The sequence below is a fragment of the Haliotis asinina genome, chromosome 12 (genome assembly GCF_037392515.1).
Source record: "Haliotis asinina isolate JCU_RB_2024 chromosome 12, JCU_Hal_asi_v2, whole genome shotgun sequence".
Taxonomy (NCBI): Eukaryota; Metazoa; Mollusca; class Gastropoda; order Lepetellida; family Haliotidae; genus Haliotis; species Haliotis asinina.
Window position 1 is genome coordinate 32632466 of NC_090291.1, and position 17324 is coordinate 32649789.

The 17324-nt window shown below is 41.8% G+C and overlaps 1 protein-coding gene across 1 annotated transcript; it reads right to left on the minus strand.

Annotated features, from left to right (window-relative positions):
• Position 1: 1 nt before the first annotated feature.
• Positions 2-12711, minus strand: LOC137259082 (inositol monophosphatase 1-like). The gene is made up of 9 exons (XM_067796797.1): positions 12571-12711; positions 10340-10452; positions 9161-9294; positions 6696-6800; positions 5364-5409; positions 3695-3803; positions 2744-2849; positions 1814-1965; positions 2-684 (listed from the first exon to the last, which is right to left on the minus strand). Exons 2-9 carry the CDS (start codon positions 10415-10417, stop codon positions 578-580), a joined length of 837 nt encoding a protein of 278 aa, XP_067652898.1. The 5' UTR covers positions 10418-10452; positions 12571-12711; the 3' UTR covers positions 2-577.
• Between the last annotated feature and the right edge of the window lie 4613 nt (positions 12712-17324).

Sequence of the window (17324 nt, forward strand, 5' to 3'; positions counted from 1 at the left end):
GGAGATGTTGATTTTTTATTTTGTTACATACTTCATTCATCTTCTTATCTCAGTAATAAACAAGACTGATTTTCTTTGCATTCATTAGAAATAGGGTTTGTGTGATGCCTCCCTTTAGGAATTAATGATGCAAGATCAAAGAGCTTCTTCGAGAAATTTTGTTATACAGCACCTGCTAATGAAGACTTATCCAGTACAGATTGTTCATTTTGTACGTTTTTCACAAATGTGTCATTTTGATCTTGAACTTTAATGGCTTGATATTTGGAGGCCCTAAGCTATGAAAAGTAATGATAGAAGTAATTGTAATAAAGCATTACAGTCTAACAACCAAAGATTTCAAACATCTGTGCACTGTGCACAAAGATACAAGATATATCACAGAGTGATTACATTATGGCAATGTAACTCCCACTCTTCAAAAACTAGATTTAGCCTAGTCGTCGCGATAACATTCTTTGGACCCATGGACTATTCATCACTGTGCCCAGCAGACATCTCTAACCCAGGTGAATTATTCAAACTGGTTATATTCCGAGTCAACTAACGTGGGTACGTGGACTGATGTTTCCGTGCTTCATGGCTTGCGCATGTCGTGGTGGGTGATTATTGCCGCCAACTCTCTGGCCACTTTCTCTGTACATCCCATGAGAATCCGGTTACCCATCAGATCGCATGGTCCACCTAGACATCAGAAGCTATCGGGTTAAACAGCACATCAGAGAGCTATCAGATTAAATGCCACATCAGAAGCTATCAGGTTAAATACCACATCAGAAGCAGTCAGGCTAAATACCACATCAGAAGCTATCGGGTTAAATACCACATCAGAAGCTATCCGGTTAAATACCACATCAGAAGCAGTCAGGCTAAATACCACATCAGAAGCTATCCGGTTAAATACCACATATGAAACAGTCTCACCAACTCTCTTCTTCATCCTCTGCTTCCAATATGCCCAAACTCCGCTATGTCTATTTTGCTGTTTCTATCGTGTACGTACCTATATACATATCAACTACATGTCTGTACCTGTGAAGGTCCGGGTTAGAATTGATTTTCAGTAACCCATGTTTGCCGTAAGAGGCGACTAACGGGAGCGGGTGGTCAGGCTCGCTGGTTAACCCCAGACGTCCCGATGAACGGAACCATTTGGATATTTGCCAAACATCAAGACATCAAAGTTGAATTTTCGTTACGCCAGCCACGTTAGTTCATTAAATAGATGACCACCGGCACCTTCCTCCAAAAGGCTAACGGAAAGTTGGCTTGCACGTCAAATTTGGTAATGACGCGGTAGGCACGCGCACACGCTTGTTAAGGTTGGTACATGCATGAGCGCAATAATCTTGAAGACAACCACACACGACAATATCTTATTTTGATTTATTTTGTAATCCTTTAGCTTTGTTTTACCATCAAAATTTTGGGCAAGTGAATTATTTTGTGGGCTAGTAACTTTCAAGCATTTCGAAACTATTTCGCACTCAGTACACAGATGAACATTTTGACTCACCCAATCCTCATATCCAAAATTCCTAGTGAATCAGCTATCCGAACTGTGTATTGTATTCGCAGGCGGATCCGGGAATTTTCAAATTAGCTTCAATGAGGTCTTTAGTCATTTTCAAAATGAAGGTGCTGGTTCGAAACACACACACGCACGCACACGCACGCACACGCACATACACAACACACACACATACAACACACACATACACACATACACAACGCACACATGCATACACAACACACATCCGGATCCACCAATGCCTATTCAATTTGGACACGCCTTCTTCCACAGGCGTCTTACCATCCGGGTCCATGACGTACACCCCAGCCTCTTCTGCTATGAGCAGTCCAGCCACAAAGTCCCAGCAGTACAAACCATACTCCACCCACGCCTGGGCATAGCCCTCGGCCATCTTGCAGCAGTGGACGGCCGCTGCCCCATATGACCGAAGACTGAAATTCAAAACAGTTAACTGAAAGGGGAATCCAGGTTGGAACTGATCTCCAACTACCCGCGTTTGTAAGAGGCGAGTAATCGGGTCGGGGCGGACACGGGGACTCCGATGTTGCATGTATCTTATCTGAGTTGTCTTGTTTTTAAAGGATGAGCTCACCAACAGTCCAGGTACGATTGAGAACCAGACAATCTGGTGACTGAAATGTTGATTCAACCCGCTTCGTTTTGATATAATGAGATGGCCACCAAGACTCTCTCCACCAAAACCTTCAAAGAATATCCTTCAACAAACCAGGGCCTGGATTTTCTAAGCTCTCTCAGCGCTAAGATAGTCGTAACTTTATGTTAATGTGTGACACTTACGACTATCTTAGCGCTAAGAGAGCTTCGAAAATCTAATCCCTGATTGCCGGGATCAATTCCGTAGTCCATAAGATGGTTTTCCTCTTCCTGTTAGACTTTTAAACTTAAGGAAGTCCTAAACCTTAAACAACATCAGCTGGGAAACACACCTGGGGCCAGTTTCACAAAACTCTCGTAGCCTAAGATCTCGTAAGTTTTCTCGTAGCCATTGTACCTCCTACACTGTAACACAGGAGCTACCGATGCTACGAGAAAACGTACGAGATCTTAGGCTTACGAGAGCTTTGTGAAACGGGCCCCTGGTCAGCCATGAACACAGTGTTTCTGGGTTTCCTACTACCGTTGTGACCCTTTCTGTCTTATTGTGTCATTGGTTTGGAAGCTCATTGCTTTTATTTCAAAGGCACCTACCCGTGACTGTTTGTGACTATATTGCGGACATTCTGGAGCATTTTGTCAACATTCCACGGTGCGCGTAGAACCCCAGTGTCATAGATAACCATGGACTGTTTTAGCTCTGAAATCAGGAAATAGTTTTGGTTGGTTAGATTGTCTCACTCAGAAATATTCCAGCTGTATGGTAGCTGTCTGTAAATAATCGAGTTTGGACCTGACAGTGATCAACATAATGAGCATTGTATTATGCAATTAGGATACGACAACATGTGTCAACCAAGTCTGTTGTAGGAGATTTCAGCTTGAACTTGACTTCATAAATGCTCACTCAGGGTGAGTGAATATGGTTTGGGGCCGCTTTCAGCACTATCCCGACAGAGGACACCCGAAATGTGCTTCATGAATTATACACACACGGGAATCAAACCACAGGTCCTCTTGTATTTAAAGACCTTTTTAAGTTTTCTTTTTTTTAAAAATCCTTTTTATGATGATTCTAGGAACAATAAATCCTGATTTTTCGTGATTTATTGTACTGTGAAGCATTTCGAGTCCGGGCCGTCTGTAACTTTTTTTTTCATCTTTAATCCTCAGAAAGACTTTAAATCCTCGCAAAGACAAAACGAGCTGTGTTTCAGCCTTCCTGCCATGAATTCGAATTAGCGGTTGGATAACAGTGAACAGTTCAGTATGTTTTGGATTGAGAACTCACAGTTGTATTTGAAAAGTGCCTCGACGGGCAGATCCTGTGAGCTGAAATCTTCGATTCCAACCAAACTGTTTTTTTGTTTTTGTTTTTTTGTTTGTTTTTTTTTGTTTTTTTTGTGCGTGCGTGCGTGCGTGCGTGCGTGCGTGCGTGCGTGATTTTCCCCATGGTTACCCATCAGACATCAGAAAGAAACATTGAACTCCAGGCATTTTTCAACATGAAATAGCCACACCATAATACCTGACTGCATATCTCACCTTCCACACTACTTGCAGCAAGCTTCCTTCCATTACAGTATGACCCTTGACCCCTCATGCTGGTATACATAAGGTCAAGGACAGGTATGTTGACCACACCCACTATCACCTGTATTGCATAAACAGAATGTGACCAAAGAGAGGCATGCATTTCTTTTGGACGTGTATTTACGAGATACGGTTACGTTTGATGCATTAGTCGCTTATTCCTCATCAAAGGGCTCCTTGAATTAAACTACCGGGCAAAGGAAAGTCACCTTTTAAGTAATTGTATAAAAAAAAACAAATGCGCTGATAAAGGTTTGAACCGAAGCAGAAAACATTCGTTAAAACCCAACGTGGTGCCGATAACAAAGCACCTGCTCGCGAACGTCGTACTCATCGTAAATTTTTAAAGACATGAAAGAAAGAAGTTGTTGAACATTTGGTCCAGAGCATGTATGTGTATGATTGTGGCATCAATACCGCTTTTGGGCAGAGCAAGTATTCAGTAACCAATAAACCACCAGAGATATGCCACGACTTACGCAAGCGCAACGAGACAGGGCGATCGGTATGGTCAACATGGGAGTTTCACAAAGTCAGCTGGCATGTACGTTCAACTGCAGCTTGGCCACTATCAGGAAACTGATAAACCGCTACCACCAAACATGCCAGACCCAAGGCCTCCCAGGATCGAGAAGACGAAAAGTCACGACACCAGCCGAAGGCAGCTACATCCAGCAGATCTAGCAGGATGGGATTTGGGATTACACCTTAGTAATTCTTGAACTTGCTTTAGTTGAGGGATTCCATCCCATACCCTCAGAGTCAGGCACCTAACCACCAGCACACAAAGTCAGCCACCTAACCCATTCAGCCACCGCGACTTCCACAAAAATGGAAGTGGGACAACTGGTAATCTAGACTGCGGACTTTGAGTACCGCTCTGATAAGTGTTAATTGGCACGGTTCCCATGGCCGAAAGGTATCATTACACAATGCCATTTAGAAAGTGGTCAAATATAACATATGTTCTATTTGGGATTTCACTTTCTTAGTAATCACAGTAATGAAGCAGGACAACGCAATGCCTAGAACCGCCAAAATTGTTGGAGAATACCTGCCCAGCGTTAACGTCAGCGCATTGCCCTGGTCAGCGCTTCTCCAGACGTGAACTCCATTGACCATATCTGGGATCATATCTGGCATCCTCTGTAGCACCCTATCTCCTGTCTCATTATATTTCTCTCTATTCACTTTATAAATGAATTGAATTTCTGATTTGTGTCACTTATAATTTTGACCCTTGACTGTTTCTGAATTAATCGTGGCAAATGCAATACCATCATTACTTTGAATTTTCAGTCACGTTTTGAAAAGTAATTTCTTTGTAAAGATTTATGAATCATCATAAATATAACATACGCACTTATTTCTGTTTTTGGTCAAGTGAGGTTGGTGATAACTTTCTGTTGCCCGGTGGCTTAGTGGCTAATTATCCTTTTCAAGCCGCCAATCTTAACACACCATATCATAAATATTTTCTGTTACTTAAGCTAAATAAAAGCCTGTGCTTTGTCCTTAACTGAATAAGTCTGCGCCGATGAGAAGTCCAATAATCAGGATTTCATACAAAGGTAAATTTTATACATTTTGGAATGGCTTTGAGGAATGGAAGTGTCCATACCTTCTTATTAGCTGTTAACCCCATGGAGAAAGCTACCTCTGGAACACTGAAACCAGAAAAAAGAGTCAGATAGGAGTGTGTAAGCCTGTTTTTTTCCTGGAATATAAACATTTATTTTCCCGTGAAGATGCGAATCCGATTTTTTTGCAGCGTATACTTCGAATGAGGATGACATATTTCTCCGCTTTTAGCAACATCTGTATTGGGAACACCTGAAATTAGTTTCGATAAGGAGAATCTACACCAAGTTCTATTGGCAGTGAACGGAAGGATAGGGTTGGAATTTTGGGAGATTTGTGCTGTATTGTTGCACGGAGACAGTGATATCTTCCTGTTCTTATAGCTGCACATGTACATTTACCACTAACTGTGCACAGCGGTCATTAGAACCTGATGAGGATTTGCACTTCCGAACAGATTCAAATCGGTTGTAGTTAGGTGTCATGTCGCCTCCTCATGCCACCCGCGCCATTGTGACGCGTTGAATGAGATTAATTTTACGCCGCCTTGTTCCAGAAACTGGTAATCCGACACGGGTCTTCTGCTTGACGAGCGAACACTCAGCTGGGCTACCCGTCGCCCTACACTTTGAGATAGGAAATGTTTACTGATATGTCTGATATCCTAGGAAGACAACTCTCATGAAGAAAACAACATTTGGTCGCTTTGTGTTTTGATCCATTTCACTAAGCTGAGGATTCTGTCATTTCATCAAAATATGTGAATCCAACTAATGCATTTTCAGTCATTGTAACTATAATATTTTGGTGCTGTATGCCTATATGACTGTATGCAAGTTATATGCAGGGCGCAACTAGCGCCTACTGTCAGTCCAAGTCGCCCTTTATCTGCACCACCACAACCACTGCCACAACCATAACCACTGCCACAACCACAACCACTGCAACAACCCCAACCCCAACCACGGCCACTACCACAACCATCGCCTTAACCACAACCACTGCCACTACCACAACCACTGCCACAACCATAACCACAACCACTGCCACTGCCACTGCCACTGCCACTACCACAACCACAGTCACTACCACAACCACTGCCACAACCACTGCCACAACCACAACCACAACCACAACCACTGCCACCGCCACCGCCACAACCACAGCCACTGCCACTGCCATTACCACAACCACTACCACTACCACTACCACTACCACTACCACAACCACCGCCACCGCCACAACCACAGCCACTGCCACTGCCATTACCACAACCACTACCACTACCACTACCACTACCACTACCACAACCACCGCCACCGCCACAACCACAACCACATACACATACACATGTATGCCCCAAACAACCTACTTATGAACAAAGTTATTCGTTCCATCAACTGGATCAACGATCCACGTCAGGTCGTCCCTGAAGTCGAAGGGTGCGTCAAGGTCCGTGGTTTCTTCGCCTATAAACCTGAAATATACAACGATATCACGAAGCGTGACAGTGCTGATAAGAGGAAAATAAAATATTTGAATGTAGCTGTTGTTGAGGCGTACAGTTTAATTCGTTGGGCAACGCAACATCTAACCAAAACAAGAAGAAGACATATCCCCCTGGTCCCCACATGAAAGGACAAATCATCTGACAGTTACTTGACCTTTTTCAGACTAAGTTTGAATCGTTTCCGTAGAAATCATGAAAAATATATATGTCAAATATCTGTAAACAGCAAAAGGTACCGCTTCAAGATCTGTCTCATACATCTGCCAAGGTCTGTTGAAAGATATGAAATGGTTTTCGAGTTGTGCTCAGGAAACAAAGCCCATCCCTCCCTTTTGAGACCAAGTCCAAATTGTTTCCATAGAAACTGGGAAAAATAAAAATGCCAAATATCTGTAAATAGCAAAAGGCACCTCCTTCCTTTGGGTCTGCCTCACATATCTGACAAGTTTTGATGAAAGATATTAAGAAGCTTTCAAGTTCCGGAAACGTAGACCATCCTCCCTTTCGAGACAAAGTCCGAATACTTTCCATGGAAAGTGGGAAATGATAAATCACAAAAATCTACAAATAGCAAAAGGTACCACTTTTGGGTCTGCCACACATATCTACAAAGTGTTGCTGACAGATGTTGGGAAGTTTACGAGTTGTGCTCCGGAACATAAACACACCTCTCCCGTTTGAGACGTTTCCATGGAAACCGAGAAAATAATAAATCACAAAAAGCAGCAAATAGCAAAATTCACCACTTTATGTCCTGCCTGATATATCTACCAAGTTTTGCAGAAGAAATATTGAACAGGTTTATTTTAAGTTAGGCTCTCACTACATCATTCATGATGAGCACACAAAAGTCACTTTAGGGAAACCCATAATGTGTATTGCAGCTGGGCTGATGAGCACATGCTTTAACAACGCATCGGTGACAATATCTAAATGAACAGACAAAATGAATCGTGGGTGCGATTGATAGCGCAAAGTTGCTGAATAGTTTGCAAATCACTTCCCTGATTTAACTATTCCCCGTTTCTCTACACTTACCTCTGATCAGAATAGCGTTCTTTGACAAAACCTGTTACCAGTATAGTGGTCTTTGATATAACCTTCTGCACATTTCAATGAAACTAGTCGTTTATATAACGCATGTTTCCAGTTCGTGAATGTCTAGTAGTCAAAGGCGAGTGAGTGAGTGAGTGAGTTGAGTTTTACGCCGCACTCAGCACTATTCCAGCTATATGGCGGCGGTCTGTAAATAATCGAGTCTGGACCAGACAATCCAGTCATTAACAACATAAGCATCGATCTGCGCAATTGGGAACCCATGACATGTGTCAACCAAGTCAGCGAGCCTGACCACCCGATCCTGTTAGTCGCCTCTTACGACAAGCTGAGTCGCCTTCTATGGCAAGCATGGGTTGCAGAAGGCCTATTCTACCCCGGGACCTTCACGGGTCCTAGTCAAAGGCGCGTAGAGGAGCTCTGACACAAACTTTTAAGTTGCATGCTATTTCGAAGAAAGTTTTCAAACTAGATTTAAAGTCATGATTACACAGTACCATTTAGAAATTGATCAAATGTAACATATGTCATATCTGGCATTACACTTCGTTAATAAAGTACAGATTCTAGTCCTCACGTTGGGTTGAGTCCTATCCGGGATACGAACCCATACCCTCGGAGTCAGGCACCTAATCACCAGCACACAAAGTCAGCCGCCTAGCCCGCTCATCAATCGCGACTTCCACAAAAATGAAAGTGGAACAACTGATAGTCTAAACTGTACCCCACTCATAAGAGTAAACTGGCACGGCTTCCAAGGCCCAAAGCCATGATTACACAATGTAGTCGCTGAATGTCTGAATGACTATCATTCAATTCCACAGGATGAGATCAGCCTGAGAACAGCTTCTGTTACCATAACAATTGGTGCGTGATTTTGGAACACACAGGTTATTCTTATAACCTGAACGTGATGACATTTCTATTCACCTACCTGTGGCCAGGATAGCTCTCTTTAATAAAACTCGATCCTCCATTTCTCTTCACCTACCTGTGATCGGAATAGCTTTCCTTCATAAAACCCCGTTTCCCATTCGTCTTCACCCACCTGTCATCAGGATAGCATTCCTTGACAAAGCCTTATTCTCATTCGTCTTCACCTGCCTCTGATCAGGATAGCGTTCCCTGATAAACCCTATTACCCCTTCGTCTTCACCTACCTGTGATCAGGATAGCGTTCTTTGATCAATCCTTTTCCCCGTTCGTCTTCACCCCCCTCTGATCAGGATAGCGTTCCCTGATAAACCCTATTCTCATTCATCTTCACCTACCTGTGATCAGGATAGCGTTCTTTGATGACCCCTATAACCCATTTCTCTACAGCCTTGTCAGTCTCTGTTACAAGGTCAATGTCGTTTCCTTTGTTGGTTACAACTTTCTTCTGGAAGAAGGCTTTCTTTATCATCTGTCAGAAATACAAAAATGCATATTTTGTCAGCTGTGAAAAATGGTAGCTTGTCAACAAACTAAGGATCACAAATAAACCTCATAATACTGTGATGTCTGTTGAAACAACCAACCAGCACTGTATAGACTGACAACCTTAGAGTCACAAGTTAACCTCGCAATACTGTGATGTCTGTTGAAACAACCAACCAGCACTGTATAGACTGACAACCTTAGAGTCACAAGTTAACCTCGCAATACTGTGATGTCTGTTGAAACAACCAACCAGCACTGTATAGACTGACAACCTTAGAGTCACAAGTTAACCTCGCAATACTGTGATGTCTGTTGAAACAACCAACCAGCACTGTATAGACTGACAACCTTAGAGTCACAAGTTAACCTCGCAATACTGTGATGTCTGTTGAAACAACCAACCAGCACTGTATAGACTGACAACCTTAGAGTCACAAGTTAACCTCGCAATACTGTGATGTCTGTTGAAACAACCAACCAGAACGGCATGGACTGACAACCTTAGAGTCACAAGTTAACCTCGCAATACTGTGATGTCTGTTGAAACAACCAACCAGCACTGTATAGACTGACAACCTTAGAGTCACAAGTTAACCTCGCAATACTGTGATGTCTGTTGAAACAACCAACCAGCACTGTATAGACTGACAACCTTAGAGTCACAAGTTAACCTCGCAATACTGTGATGTCTGTTGAAACAACCAACCAGAACGGCATGGACTGACAACCTTAGAGTCACAAGTTAACCTCGCAATACTGTGATGTCTGTTGAAACAACCAACCAGAACGGCATGGACTGACAACCTTAGAGTCACAAGTTAACCTCGCAATACTGTGATGTCTGTTGAAACAACCAACCAGCACTGTATAGACTGACAACCTTAGAGTCACAAGTTAACCTCGCAATACTGTGATGTCTGTTGAAACAACCAACCAGAACGGCATGGACTGACAACCAAGGATCACAGTAGGATGTCTACAAACCAAAGAAATCAACCATCACGTTGACTACCATTGAAACAACCCACCTCTCCTGCCTTTGTTGCGACTTCCACTGCAAAGTCGTGATACTCCTTGAGCTGGCTGGGACTGACTTGAACGGACATGGCTTGACGTTCCAGGAGTCTTTTATCACCAAATACTGAAAGCAATACAATAACAGTCTGTTGTGTTGCAGTGTGCACCTTGAAGTGTCAGCAATGAATAAACCCGCACAATGACCAAATGTTACAGTATCGTGATAGATATTCTTCTAGGGATAACCCGTGAACCTCCGGGTTAGACGTGATCTTCATGATCAGCAACTCATGCTTACTCACGCATTTACTTGCATGCATGAACTTCACACACATTGTGAAATGAATTGTGACGACGCAATTGATAACTCATTGTTACTGAGACGTGTATAGTGTTGTTTCCATACAGAGACTGCAATATTTGAAAAGAAATAGTCTCATTCATCATGAGCATTTTGCTTTTGTATAGGCTTGTCGCCCAAAGACTCAAATAGTGATCTACCGCCGTGATATTGCTGGAATACTGAGAACCCTGAAGAGTGTCGACTGATATAAAATATGTCAACAGTCGTTGATAAAAGTATAACTGTCCACGGCAATACATTGGGTATTTTACTTTACCAAGTCATGTTAATATACTAAATCGCAAAAGAAACGTCACCCTTTTTGCTAGAAATGTTTCATCTTAATTTTAATTATTTTCCCACTTTTTATATGTTAGCTAGACCTGGATCGTAGCCAGTGTTCACGAAAATCTGGTTTCAGATTTTGTATTTAATATAAAAAAGCATGTAGTCAAAACGCAGTTACGAAAGTAATGATGGGACGAGTTTTTTTTGTGTGTATCTCATGAAAATGACATTGCATCTGCGTCCGAATGTGCCATTCCTATAAGAAGAGCCACGAACATTCACTGTTCGTCAGTAGCGACATGCCACGATTATCAAGGGAAAAGAGGGACCAAACTTAGGAAGACTGAATAGTGGCCATATTGCAAGACATGTTCCAAATCATTTTTCTGTTCATGTTCGAACAATACACCGCCTGCAGAAACGAGTCCAAGACACTGGAAGCACCGCCGACCTTCCTCGCAGTGGAAGGCCACCTGTGATAAAGTTGAGGCAAAATCAGCAGACTGTCCGTCATCACTTGCAAAATCCTATTGCCTGGGCTACGGAAACTGTACCGACAACCATTGGCAATCACCAGAGACCAATCAGCGACGAGACAGTGCGGAGGCGTTTGACGACGAGAAACGTCACAGGCCTTACCTGGGTCCGATCCTCACTGTTCGACATTGTCGTGTTCGTCTTCAATTGGCCACACATCATCGGAATTGGCGTCACCAGGAGTGGCGAACTGTCTTCTCCGACGAAAGCCGGTATTGCGTCTCGACGACTGATGGCAGAGTGAGAGTGTAGCGATGAAGCGGGGAACGTTTTGCAGATGAATGTGTCCTGGAAAGAGACTGGGGATGTCCGAGCATAATGGTGTGGGGTGCTATTGCTCTCACTCACAAACTAGGGTCTATGGTGTTCCAGAATATTGGTCCTGGTAGATGAAATGGTGTCACATTTGTCCGCCACATTCATCAAGCGTCGAGATCCTTTGTTGTGCCACATTTTGGTCGTCATGGAAACCAGGTCTTCCAGCAAGACAACGAGGCAGAGTAACTAGAGACGTTCTCCGTCAACACTGCATACAAGCCCTTCATTGGTCTGGACTCAGTCCAGAATCCATCCCGACAGAACACTCGCGGGACGTGATTCAGAGGAGGCTCAATGAGGCCGACAACAGCAGCTGAATTCAGGCGTATCACCGACTCTGGGCTCAAGTTCCTGTGACCTTCATCAGCCGTCTCATCCACTCCATGTACATACGATGCAACGCTGTTGTCAACGCTCAAGGAGGCCATACACGTTATTGACTATCGGATCGCACCTGTCGTCATTTTGACTTGTATTTCTCTGAAATACGTCTTTAAGTGTTGATGATCAAACATGTCAATTTTGAAATCTATCCAACAATTATAATGTTATTTACGTGTGTTTGAATTAAACTGACAACCAATTTTCAGTTCAACGTATATTTGATATCAAAAGACATCGGGTGAGATTCTCTATATATTCTGATGCCAGATTGGCTCGGTGAACACTAGGGTTAGAAATGAATTATCCCAAGTATGTTTCAGATTATATTTGTGCTGAAAAGCCATATATGTAAGATCTGCACGTTTCACCTACCGTTTGGACTGATGATGGAGTTTTCAACAGAAATCGGTTGCGCAACTGTAACCGTTCGTCTTGACGTTCGAAAGCCCTCTTTAAACTATATCATTTATTCGCTACTACTTTTATTTAAACGTTACCGGTTAAACTATCCCGTTTACATGCTTCAGTTCTGGGTCGGCTGACTTTAAGTGCCGCAGACAGGTAAACAGGTTTTTAAAACCGATGTCCCATTTCAAAACCGTAAACAGTATGCTCTAGCATATAATGCTAGGTGAGCCTTGTTTTGTCGACTCAGCGTTTTATGGTTGAAAGACTGGGGATAATTGAGGGAGTGCTCACTGATTGTACGAAGAATTTAATGTTTCGCTTCGCTACAGCAGGTTGACATCCACTCCAGCGGCGGTGATGCAGAATGAAGATTAATATTCATACTTCAAGTTCTGAAAACGGCGTTAAGCAAAGTTTAGAGAAAAACAGTGTCACATGACTGCAACTACCATGACAACAATTCACGTACAACGATGCGTGCGGGTCATTAGTCTCCAAACTCTAGTCAGTACGACATTATTAATGCAATGACAATTTTCAAGAACACCATTTAACGTCGGCAAAGTGTGTCATGCCACGCTTTGACCCTCTGTCGTTACCAAAGAAGGTATTTTTGTGCCAAACCTGCTTGAAAGTCCTTTAAATTGTCCAGCGAATGTTATATCATTTTGAGACTTTATGTATATATGTTGTATATACCATTTTAAGTTCATTCGTCTTTTCTCAGTTTTTTTCTGGTTACATGCTTACTTCATATTACTCTGTGATATGAAATCATTAACCGTCTCTCATACCTCCATTGCAACGCGACCCGTGAGGGTCAAGGGTAAAATAGGTCTTCTGCAAACCCATGCTTGCCATAAAAGGTGACTCTGCTTGTCGTACGAGGCGACGAACGGGATCGGGTGGTCAGGCTCGCCGACTTGTTTGACACATGCCATCGGTTCTCAGTTGCGCAGATCAATGCTCATGCTGTTCATCACTGGACTATCTGGTCCTGGCTCGATTATTTAGAGATCACCGCCATATAGCAGACGTACAACTAAACTCACTCACGCTCCACTGGAATGCATTATGTGTATTAATAACATTCACTGTATATTTTTATATCTATGATTCATGACGATGTACATGTTGTGAGATGTAAATAAACAATGTGTGTCTGTCAGCGATGCCGCAGCTACAACCACGTATTTTTAAGTAATGTATACACTCTATTGACAGTCGTTTTCTTAAGATCAAGTGTAAGACAGCAAGACGCCCACCATGCATGGACTGTTAGCAGGTGAAGGTTTAATGTTCGCTAGTATGATAGTTATGGAGACTTTGATCGCAACGTCATTCGCATGCCTACGATAAGCTAGAGTTACATGTCCTAATGTCACGAATGCTTTGCGGATCGGGCTCTGACTCAGATTTTTGAGTTTAGGCTTAATAAAAGAGTGAAATGTTTCCCGGGCATCGGCGCGTCACTTTTATTTGTGCTCGTAACATGTTTTTGATTCCCATTTAAAAGAACAATTTTGGCTTGGCCGCGTCCCGAGCATCCATTTGTCCACTATAATGATGAGTGTCTGTAAGAACGAGTGTGACTAAATCTACAACTCATTAACCCTTGCTAAAGTTCCCAAGCTGTATTTCTGCATGGGGGATTAAAAATACTAATTCTTACATATAGCCTACATTTAATCACAGGTAAACTGTAGCGCAAATGGGTTGCACAGCATAGAGAAAATGACCAGTCTGCTCACATGCCAACGAAGACTTGTCATATTCTCTATGCTGCGAAGACTTGTCATATTCTCTATGCTGCACAACCCCATTTGCGCTACAGTTTGCCTGTCATTTAATCAACCTTTGTGTTGTTGATACATTCAAGCTACATGACAGCAGTCTGTTAATAATCAACAGCCAGATGGCCCAGTGATTGACAGCACTCAACTTCGTGAATGGGATTCAGTTCCATGCATCTGACATTTAATCTCATTAGAAGACTAATTCTAACCCAGATCTTCAGTATTAGCAATGATTCATGACATATTGCAACATTTACATATATATTTCTAACCCTACCTTAAAAGATTAATTGACTACTTGCTTCCCTACAGTCATTCAAAACAAGTTATTACAGTATCTACACACAATAAAACACAGATGCAATGAAGATAAACTACAACTAAGGTCAAGGGTCAGTTATACAAATTACCCAATAAGGACGGTTTGGACAGTATCCAAGAATCTGGCTGCACATTACTAGTCTCCTCTTGCTACAGGGCAAAGGGGTAGCCTAGTGGTTAAAGCGTTTGATCATCAAGCCGATGACAGAGTTTGATTCTGCACATGGGTACAACATGTGAAGCACATTTCTGGAGTCCCTCACTGTGATATTGCTGGAATATTAATTAAAGCAGCTTAAAACCTAATTCACTCACTTCTTGCTACACACCACACAATGAACACAGTCTTAAACAACAAACAATATTCTCTGGTCCTCTGTGCTGTATGTTTTATTTAACGTCTTAACTTGGCAAGTGCCTTGAACAAGTAGGTCAACTGTCAAGGTTAAGGTCATGGATTTCACAAAGCACTTAGGTGATCGTAAAGTCACCAAGGTAACCTCAGTGCAATGTTAGAATGGGAGTTCATGTTAACCTTAGTAAACTCTGCTTCATGGAAGGAGCCCCAGGTTTAATCATTACATGTATAGTCTGGTTCATAATTATTGAGAATTTTTCTTCTTACTTTGAGCTATCCTAACACCTCAACTGATTCACTGATACTTAAAACTAAGTAATGGTATAAGGGAGGTAACTCATCTTGGCCTACTGAGTATAGTACAATTAGAGTTACCTCCCCTGAATTTGTAGCAGACGTCATTTTCCTAAGCACTGTCAACAATGTATGCTGAGGATAAAAGAAGGTTGATTTTTGAGTTGTGTAATCAAGGAATTGATGATGTAAATACATTGGCAGAGAGAACAGGAACTCCTCTTTCTACTGTGTATAGGATTAGAAGAATTTTAAAGAGGGAAAGGATTTTGGGCACCAGAAAGGAGCAGGGAGACCCAGAAAATTGGACTTCTCAGATCGCGTCCGGCTGGGAATTTTAGCGTCTAAAAAGCAAAGGGCAAGCATCTCCAACATCAGGTATGAAATGATAGAAAGGGGATCAACAGTTGTATCAAAATCTACAGTTAGAAGAAATTTGATTGATCTTGGATGGGAGAAAAAGACTGGAATTCCTTCTCCTCTCATGAAACAAGAACATAAAGACAGGCGTGTTGGGTGGTGTTTGGCACATGAAAACTTTGACTGGGAAAATGTGATTTTTACTGATGAAAGCTCAATATGGGTATATCCCAATCATGTGAAAATATGGACAAAGTCTGCGTCAGCACCGTTGTATCGACGACCTAAATACAGCCCAAAGTTTCATGTATGGGGAGGGATATCCTTATTAGGAACGACCCCGCTGTGTGTGTTTGGGGGAAATCTGACAAGTCAACGCTACACTAACATATTAGATAATTTTCTCCTTCCAAGTGCACATGTGTTTTATGGAAATGACTGGATTTTGCAGCAAGATAATGATCATAAACACACCGCAAAACATGCCAAACAGTGGTTTCAGGAGAAAAATGTGACTGCATTACCATTTCCTGCGTATAGTCCTGACTTAAATCCCATTGAGAACATTTGGGGGATGATGAAGGAATGTGTGAATCAAAAGGGGTTGACAAAAATTGAAGACATGAAGAGAGAAGTGGTCCGATACTGGGACAGCATAACTCACGAGACACTAACCTCTCTGATAGGAAGTATGCCTACCCGTCTTAGACTGTGCCGTGAAGCTCAAGGAGACTTGATAAAATATTAAATTGTTACCTACACAACATGAAAAGGTCAGTTCACTTTCACGATACATTCAATTTTATCTGTTTTGTTCTAGTTTAATAATATGAAATGCTTTAGCTATTCTCAATAATTTTGAACCATACTGTACAAGTTGGTTTCAGTCTTGCAACAGGGATGCTATTGTTAAGAATCAATATTGACTTCTGTTGGGTCTAGTTATTATGGAACTAAGACAAAGTCACTGGCAACGATATAACTAAAATATTGATCTAATCACAAAGATAGTCAGTCACCGTTTAGTCATAAATAAATTACCTAAACACCTTTATAGGGTCAGTCTTCGTAAGGAAAAATGCCGACTCTACAGCTATTCATTCATATTCACTAGTATACTCTTCTAATATTCTTACAACAGTTAAACAAAATACAGTATGTCACATGGTTTCTACAGAAACATTATACTGAGATGAGAAAACTTTATGGATTAACAACTTCTTCTTTATTGTCTAGAAAAGCTGATCATCCATAAAGTTTTGTCACCTTTATTTCACCTAGTTCTATGTCACTCAAAGTGCTCCATACACTATAACTCACTTTACAATAGTTTGTAAATCTGGTGCCACCCTTTACAGCAAATCTTTGAACTAAGAGAAACATTATTAGAGTAGGCAGGGCAAGTGAAATATTTCTGAGCAAAAATACATGTAATCTTGAACTAACATTTGAAAACAGACATACCACAGAATCCTGTGGAATAGTAATTTTGCAAAAGACTTAAAAATCAAAATTGACATAAATTGAAAGACAGATTACATAACTTTCAGAAAAAATAGTTCCATAAAATGCAAAAAAAATATATGACT

What these genes read in the sequence shown, in the direction of transcription:
- LOC137259082 (XM_067796797.1), bottom strand. Translation starts at nt 10,417, where the DNA reads ATGTCCGTTCAAGTCAGTCCCAGCCAGCTCAAGGAGTATCACGACTTT. An exon ending in GAACGCTATCCTGATCACAG is followed by an intron (nt 6,801 to 9,160) that starts GTAGGTGAAGAT and finishes TGTATATTTCAG; the next exon opens with GTTTATAGGCGAAGAAACCA. An exon ending in GTACGTCATGGACCCGGATG is followed by an intron (nt 685 to 1,813) that starts GTAAGACGCCTG and finishes TCTGATGTCTAG; the next exon opens with GTGGACCATGCGATCTGATG.